The 7,802-nt window shown below is 48.6% G+C and overlaps 1 protein-coding gene across 2 annotated transcripts in view; it reads right to left on the bottom strand.

Moving 5' to 3' along the window:
- Window positions 1-144: 144 nt before the first annotated feature.
- LOC129829873 (unconventional myosin-X-like) overlaps window positions 145-7,802 on the bottom strand; it is a 48,836-nt gene continuing 41,178 nt past the window's right edge. The window contains exons 8-13 of one of the 2 annotated variants that reach the window (XM_055891873.1): window positions 7,473-7,680; window positions 6,914-7,041; window positions 5,547-5,667; window positions 4,482-4,973; window positions 4,082-4,273; window positions 145-2,687 (exon numbers count right to left, since the gene is read on the bottom strand). In XM_055891873.1, coding sequence (XP_055747848.1) covers window positions 2,514-2,687; window positions 4,082-4,273; window positions 4,482-4,973; window positions 5,547-5,667; window positions 6,914-7,041; window positions 7,473-7,680 — 1,315 coding nt within the window. In that variant the 3' untranslated portion in view covers window positions 145-2,513. Of the gene's footprint in view, window positions 2,688-4,081; window positions 4,274-4,481; window positions 4,974-5,546; window positions 5,668-6,904; window positions 7,042-7,472; window positions 7,681-7,802 lie in introns of both variants that reach the window. The other variant, XM_055891864.1, reaches the window with a different exon arrangement.

Below are 7,802 nucleotides of genomic sequence, written 5' to 3'. Positions count from 1 at the left end.
AATCTGGTTGCTGGCGCCAAAATCCATCCCCTCTTCCAGGCAGCTCAGGTTGAGAACCTAACTATGGACTGTAACTAGGGCATCAATGAGAGTGGCTTTGTTTTTCAGGGATACTGAGCCTTAACACAATAACAAACAGTATGGTACAATGGTGCTGCTTTTTAATTAATTACAGTCTTTATAGTTTACTTATTGCACATCCAAGTTAGTTAAAAAAAACAATAGTGCAATTGACTATACACACATTTACATACAGAAGGTACCATGCGGTGTACAAACAAGCTTTAATCAAAGCGAGCTTTAGGTTGGACTCTGTCTTTACAAAGTTACACGGAGGGAGGGATCTCAGAGACTGTGAGCATAGCTGCCTGCAGCTGCAGTATAAAAAGCAACGGCTTGACTGGACAGTGACTGCCTGCATATCGTATGGGCAGGAGGCAGGGCTGGCTGTGCCATGGTGGGTCCTTCCTCCTGAGGAAGACCAAGTCTGCCTGCCAGGTTCAGGGGCAGGCGGGTTAGGGAAAAGGAAATCCCACTAGAGCCTGGGATCCTAATAGACTACTGTATTACAACATAACTAAAACTTCTATTGGTCTAAATGACGTTGGGGTGTAACATTTGAGGTGCAACTATCTAACGTCTGGGTATCTTCTCTGCAGAAAGCTAACAGCAGAACTTATCTTTGGTCTGTGCTCAAAACCTTTTGGTTACTTTAATGAACTTGGACAAAGTCTACCAGCCAAGTAGTGAACACAGAAAGGCAATGTGCTGTGGTTTCGTGGCAATAAGGTAGCTGAAGGCTGTATTCAATCTGTGTTGCTGAAGCGTTACCGATTGTGCGATAGAAAGGTCATCTCCAATTGAGTAGACTGATGCAGCGTTTACCGTGAATGCCGTCTCCGCTAATGCGGGAACATTGCCTTTCAAATTTCAATCACGCTGTAACGCTGAACTTCCACGATACGGATTGAATAGAGCCCTTAAGCAATACAGGATCACATGGCTGATCAGTACAGTGACCTAATGGATCTAGATGAGGCATTAATGGGATCATTTCAAAGCCATACTTAAAAACAACACAAAACCAGCTAGGTCCTCATTTAAGACAAATGGATGAAATCAAATAAACAACACAATGTGTCACAAAGTGTGTACATAAATAATACTAAGAACGCATCAATAGTCAGGACAGCATTGGTTTTGTATGTAGGCACAGCAGAGAAAAGACAGGGGCCTGCATTGTGGTTGTGATGGTCCATGTTACTGGCTGGGGGTTAGGTGAGTACGTCAATTCTTCAGAGTGCGGACTTAAAACAGCTATCTACTTTCCATCCACACCGAATATGTTCCCCACTGAAACAGAGACTGGGAAATAACAGTTCCACCCTTAAATTGGAGGTATAGGCCTAGATATAAGATCAATATTGGATCACTTAACTATTAAAAATGAACAGACAAGACATTTAAAATGCTCCTATCAAGTGTTAGCCAAGTGTTAGCCATAGTTTCATGTTGGGGTGATAGCTTGGGCAAGCAGCAAGTTGACAAAAGGGGGGGAAATCAGAGTGTTTGGTAGAAACAACAGACAAGTCATTGCCCAAGATCCTGTAGTTTCTGTTACACAGCATTAGGCTGGATCCTTTATAACATCTCGTCCAATCAAAGTCTCCCATCCTGTAGTCTCGTCCAATCAAAGTGTCCCATCTAGTAGTCTCTCCCACCCAGCTGACAGTACCAGCAGGAGCAGTTCTGTCCATGACAGCCAGAGTGACTTACTGAGCTCCATCATCTGGTTCCAGTTCAAGTTCACACGGCTTGCTACATCAACAGTTCTAGGTAATGCAAGCCTGGCTGGGGTCTTTATGAAAACAGACCCTTTCATAGTATGTGTGTGAGAGAGAGAGAGGAGGTGAAAGTGTGGGTGTGAGTCAGTCTGATTCCCCCCCCCCCCCCCCTTTCTATTGCATGAGGGATATTCTAGGAAAGGCCGATAATCTTATAGGAAAGGCAGAGCACGACATGTAGAACAACATAGCAGAGGCACGTTCCCAGCGCTCCCTAAAGCAGTTTGTCCTCTGCTCCGTGTCTCTAGCTGAGTGGTGTAACTGGTTGGGGAACAGTGTGTCTCCCTGAAGTATGGCTCTGTGAGTTCTAGGAGATAAGGAGCCACAGCTTCGGGTCCCGTGCCTCACGTTGTCGGGGTGCTGGTTCTCCCATGTGAAAACAGGTTGTGTGGCAGGATGGGGGTGGCGACACCTCATCAGCACCCACGTGTTTCTGTGGGTTTCTAGCCTCACTTACAAAATAGGCTCCTCCCCTTCTCGCTCCTTCAGTCGGAACGCTCAGCGAGGTTTATTTTCACGGACGAGGAGTAAAAACAGCATTCTCTTTGTTTTGGCTGGGGTGCTGTTCCCAGTGGAGGAGGTGGAGGAAGCAGGCGCAGGGTCCGCTAGGCTGGGGCTGGGCTCCGAGGAGGCTGCGTGTGAGCTGAGGACAGGGGGAAGGTGCGCTCTTCACACGGGGTGCGAGGGCAGCTCCAGCAGGGTGGGGGTGGGTGTCGGGGGGAGGTGGTGGAAGCCCACCTCGATGGCAGTGCCCTCTGTGATGCTCACCACGTCGTCGCCCCTCCCACGCTGGCGACGGATGGCACTGAAATAGGCATTCATCAGCTGCATGATCTCAGTCAGCTGTGACAGAGAGAGGGGGAGAGAGAGAGAGAGAGAGAGAACAGAGAAAGAGAGTACAGAAAGACAGAGAGAGCGAGAAAGGGAGAGAGAGAGAGAGAGAACAGAGAGTCAGACTGGTGACAGTGTGAGGAGTGGCTTTCTCAATGTCTGTGTCTGGCACCATCACAGGAGCGAGGGGAGGGAGGGGAGAGATGATGTCATCCAGCTGCTGCTGGAACAGAAACAATCCTCCAGGGATGGTCAGAGCGTGATGTGCCTTGGCACATTCTGCAGCAGCACCAGCACTCACACCACTGGACTGAACTTCAGTAAGACACAACCCTAACAACAACAAAAGCAGATGGGTCTTGCATTTCAACATATTATGTCTGTGTTTCAGCTGGGTTTTTATATCTGTCCTTAAGGTCACAGCAAAATATTGCATTAGCTCATGATCGTATGTTGTTGTGTTGGCCACCGGGTCCTAACCCCAATTTATCCAACTACCATCAGTCCACATCTGGCCTTACCCCTAACACTATGTGACCTCTGGCCATAACCTTTACCCTAACTTCAACACGACCCCAGTCCAGTTGTCGGCACCAATTTTACCCCTTTCTTCAGCTGCTAACCTTTCCTTAACCGTTGACTCCTAGCTTAACAATATCCCCCTTCAAACCAGCTCCTGTTGAACTCTGCCCAATCCACTTCAATCCTCTAAGTTTAATACAGAGCAATGTGAGCCCCATAGTTCAGAAAAGTATCACCCTCCTTTAGCTGGCCTCCAATTTGCCTGTTCTGCTGCACCAATAAATAAATAAAAGCCACTCTTGTGCCCCGTGAGAGAGAGATCACAGAGAGGGCTTTGTTCCGCGTGGGAAGATGCAAGCAAATCTGCAGAATGAACGGACGATTTGTTCTCACAAAGAAAAAAATAATTAGCTGTTTGGGGAAATATCCAGGTTTCTGGGAAATGTTATGGGCTAATATTTTAGTCTAACACCGCAAAGAAAAAAAACTCACTCCGCTTAGTATTTAATAACAGGAAGTAAGACTCTTGGTGGTTGATTCTGGTGGCAGAGAGAGGCAGGCTGTGTACTCTCGTTTAAATCGCGATTAATTACTGTTTTTGCACGTGGGTCAGGGAGCTGTAGGTGGAATAACATCATGAGCAGGCAGCGTGGCTGTTTCAATGACTGTGCACAACGCGTCACTGTGATCAGGAATAGAGGCCATTCACCAGGCACAATAAAGCAGCTCACTGCTGTATGCAGCCCGAATGAGGAGAACAACTGGAGTCAATCAAAGACCTTTTCAGGTTTAATTCCACCTACAGACTCTGCTATGTGTCTATGAATGACAGATGTATCATTAGTACACACAATGCCTCCTGCTATGAGCTTTTGTTCACCCACCTTGGTGGTTTCAAACAGCAGGTCTCGGTCGCCGGCGGTGATCTTGAAGGTGTTGCTGTCGGAGACGCCGTAGGAGCAGATCTGTCCGTAGGGGAAGGACTCCAGGGCCTCTGCCTCGCCCTGCCTGTACAGAGACACACACGTCGCTGCCACACCCAGCCACAGCTTCTGAGAGAAACTACCTGTCGAACTCTGGAGCGAGAGAGGGAGATAGAGGGAGAGAGAAAGAGAGAGAGAGGGAGAGAGATATAGAAAGGGAGAGAGAGAGAGAGAAAGGGAGAGAGAGAGAGAGAGAGAAAGAGAGAGGAAGAGGGAGAGAGGGCAAAAGAGGTCAGTACTATAATCTCTCTTTACGCTCAACTCACTTATCTGTGTAGACGGAGAAAGGAGATGTACTCACAGTATAGAAGTCCACCTCATAGAGTGTGCAGCCAAAGCCAGACCACTGGCGTGCGATGGTGAGGTAGGCAGCCATACTGTCCCTCCTGCTGTACCCGGCCAGGCCCTTCCAGCACTCCACGACGGTGCTCATGATGGCCGCAGCCTCCTCCTTCAGACGGCTGCGTAGCCGCAGGTCCTGCTCCACCTTCTGCTTGTGGGCTGCAGTGGCCGTATGGTTCCACAACGCCCCTCCCAGGAGACCCCCGGGGAAGCGCTGGGACGGGGGGCAGCCCTGTGCCGGGGGATGGGTGGCGGGGAGGAGGGCAGGGGGGGCACAGGGGGGCATGAGGAGCCGGGCCTCCACCATGTGGCCGGGGAAGAGCTCGTCCAGAGGGGGGCAGGGGGAGTGGGTGCTGAAGTCCCCGATCACAGACTGAAGCCGCAGGGCAGCCAGGGTTTGGAGGTCCTCCTCACAGGCTGGGAGCTGACCTCGCACCACCATCTCATGGCACTGCAGGGAGAGAGAGAGGGGGAGAGAAGAAGAGAGACGTAGAGGAGGATAGAGAAAGAGAGCATGAGTGAGATGGAAGAAAATGAAGATGGAACGAAAGAGAGGAGGGGGGGGGGTTAAAAGAGAGAGAGAAATAGAAAGGGGTAAAGAGATGGGGACATCGTGTCAGTAACTCTCTCCCTCCATCCATAATAGTCGTACTCCACCCTGTTTTACTCAGGCCCATAACTCTCTTATAACTGTCCTCGGGAAGAATGTACTAATGGACTCAGCCCTGCCTGGTTGAGCCTGGCCGGGGCTCTCAGCAGTGCAGCCAATGGCCTTACTCATGTTTTTAAAGCATTGTGTTAAATTACTATTGTGGATAACAAGACTTTAACGACTGTTAAGTGAAACGTAATAACGCAGTGAAATACTAGGAATGAGTCACTGGCCAAAGCTATTAAAATGTCTCGTTATCATTATTGGAACAGCCACTAATGTTTAATTTAACATTGACAATAACACAGGAAATAGAGGCGCCGATCTCCCCCCCCCCCCCCTCTTTCGCTCTCTCTCTGTGACGTTTGTTACCTGTTCAAAGAGGAAGAGATACTCGATACTGTCGACAGATATGGTGTCAGCATCCAGAATGCAGTAGAGTTTGAAGCAGAGCCTCCACTGGGAGTCTGAGTCTGGCTCTTTGGCAGACAGGCTGGAGAGAGAGAGAGAGGGAGAGGGAGAGCGAGAGGGGGAGAGAGAGAGAGAGAGAGAGAGAGAGAGAGAGAGAGAGAGAGAGAGAGAGAGAGAGAGGAGGAAGAACACAAGGGGTTAGCAGGGGTGACGGGTGGGAAAAAACACGTGTGAGAAATTATACACACATTCACACACAGACGAGCATGCACGCACACACATACGCACACACACACGCACACACACTTGCACGCATGAGAACTCCCCAACTGGCTGGCCAGGTCAATATCCCACCACCCCATCGCTTCCTGTCTGTGACATCACCATGTGCTGCAGCGGATGATGACTAACAGTGACTAGCTACATTTGGTATGTTTACCCTGTCACTCTAGCTCTGTAGACTGTAGACACACGCGCACCTCTTAAAACAACACTGAGCCCTTCTATTCCAGCTGAATTCACTCCTTCTCTGCGACACTGAGACTTATCCTTACACAAGCACATGACATCGGTGTCACACTGAGTGTACAGTGGGTGCCCTGACTGCAGACAGACAGACATACATGGTGACACAAGCCCACTACTTTCCCAGCACGGTGTCGGTTTGTGTTTGACAAATGAGACGGCAAGGTCAGCAGTTATCAGGGACTTGGTTCATTTACAGCATGAGAGCTGGACCACAGGAGAAGAAAAACACAAACGACACTATCTATCTGTAGAAACTAGGAGGATAGAAAGGTTCAGAATTTTTGTGAAACATTACAGCACAGTTGAGAAATATATGGCAATTAGAAATCAAAACGGGATGGTAAAATACACGGTGTCGGTAAAATATATATAGTATGTATAAACTGGAAGTAGAAGCCTAAGTGCTGTTGTCCGTTAGTTTACTCCAATTAGGGGAGGAGTGGTAGGGTCAGGGGAAAATAATAATGATACAAATTGGAAATGATGCAGACAATTACATTGATAGAATCCACAATCTATCTGCAATATTTAAGCTGACCCACCCCCTAAAAAATAAATTAATAAAATTAAGATAAATAAAATAAAAACGAAATAAATAAAAATGACACTATCTATCGATCAAAGACTTCAGATTCCTCTGTCTGTTGTTCTACGGAACATAGCTTGGATTCTTGGCATATACATATAACAGATGAGTTCTCATTGAATTCTGGAGTAGGCCAACTTTTCTAACCTCGTAATGATGTCTGTCGGTGCCTGTCTGTACCTGCCTGTGTCTGTGCAATATTTACTTTTCAAACCTGGTGAGGATGTCAGCGATGATGGTGCTGCCCCCTACAGCTCTCTCCCAGTGGGCGTTCTGCTCAAACAGGGAAAACGTGTTTCTGCTCTCCTTTAGACCCAGCTTCTCCAACATCCTCCTCACCACCTAGCAGAGGAAGGAGAGGAAGGAGAGGAAGGAGAGAGAGAGAGAGAGAGAGAGAGAGAGAGAGAGAGAGAGAGAGGGGAGAGAGAGAGAGAAAGAGAGAGAGAGAAAGAGAGAAAGAGAGAGAGAGAAAGAGAGAGAGAGAAAAAGAGAGAGAGAAAAAGAGAGAGAGAGAGAGAGAGAGAGAGAGAGAGAGAGAGAGAGAGAGAGAGAGAGAGAGAGAGAGAGAGAGAGAGAGACTTGAGTCTTGAGGAGTACAGGCAGTTCCCAACTTGCTGGGTCTGGTAAGGAGTAGGGACAACACTTTACAGTGCAAGTCTCCACAAAGGTCAACTGGAGTGGAGAGGATTGGAGAGGGTGCTCGTAGATCTTGGTAGAGACAGAGAGACAGAGATGATAGAGAGACAGAGATGATAGAGAGGCCCCCCCCTCACCTCATTGGCGGTGGTGTGTGAGCTGATGTGGAGCTGACAGGAGCCTGGTCCTGGGTAGTGAACTGTACACAGCATCTCCTGTCTTCCCATCAGCACCTGGATCTCCTCCCAGGAGGGAACACATTCCCGACACCGTGTCTTCTCCAGAGCCTCCCCGATGAACGACGCATAGTTATCCATCTCAGAGTCCGGAAATTGGCTCTGGATCCTGGACCACCGGAGGGGAGAGAGGAGACACGGGAGTGAGCAGGGTGAGTGTGTGTGTATGACTAAAGGAAGCTCCACTACATTTCAAAAGGGCAAACTGAAGCATGTCAGTGATTCTAATAT

The sequence above is a fragment of the Salvelinus fontinalis genome, chromosome 2 (assembly GCF_029448725.1).
Source record: "Salvelinus fontinalis isolate EN_2023a chromosome 2, ASM2944872v1, whole genome shotgun sequence".
NCBI classification, from domain to species: Eukaryota; Metazoa; Chordata; class Actinopteri; order Salmoniformes; family Salmonidae; genus Salvelinus; species Salvelinus fontinalis.
This window is presented reverse-complemented; position numbering and strand designations above follow the sequence as displayed.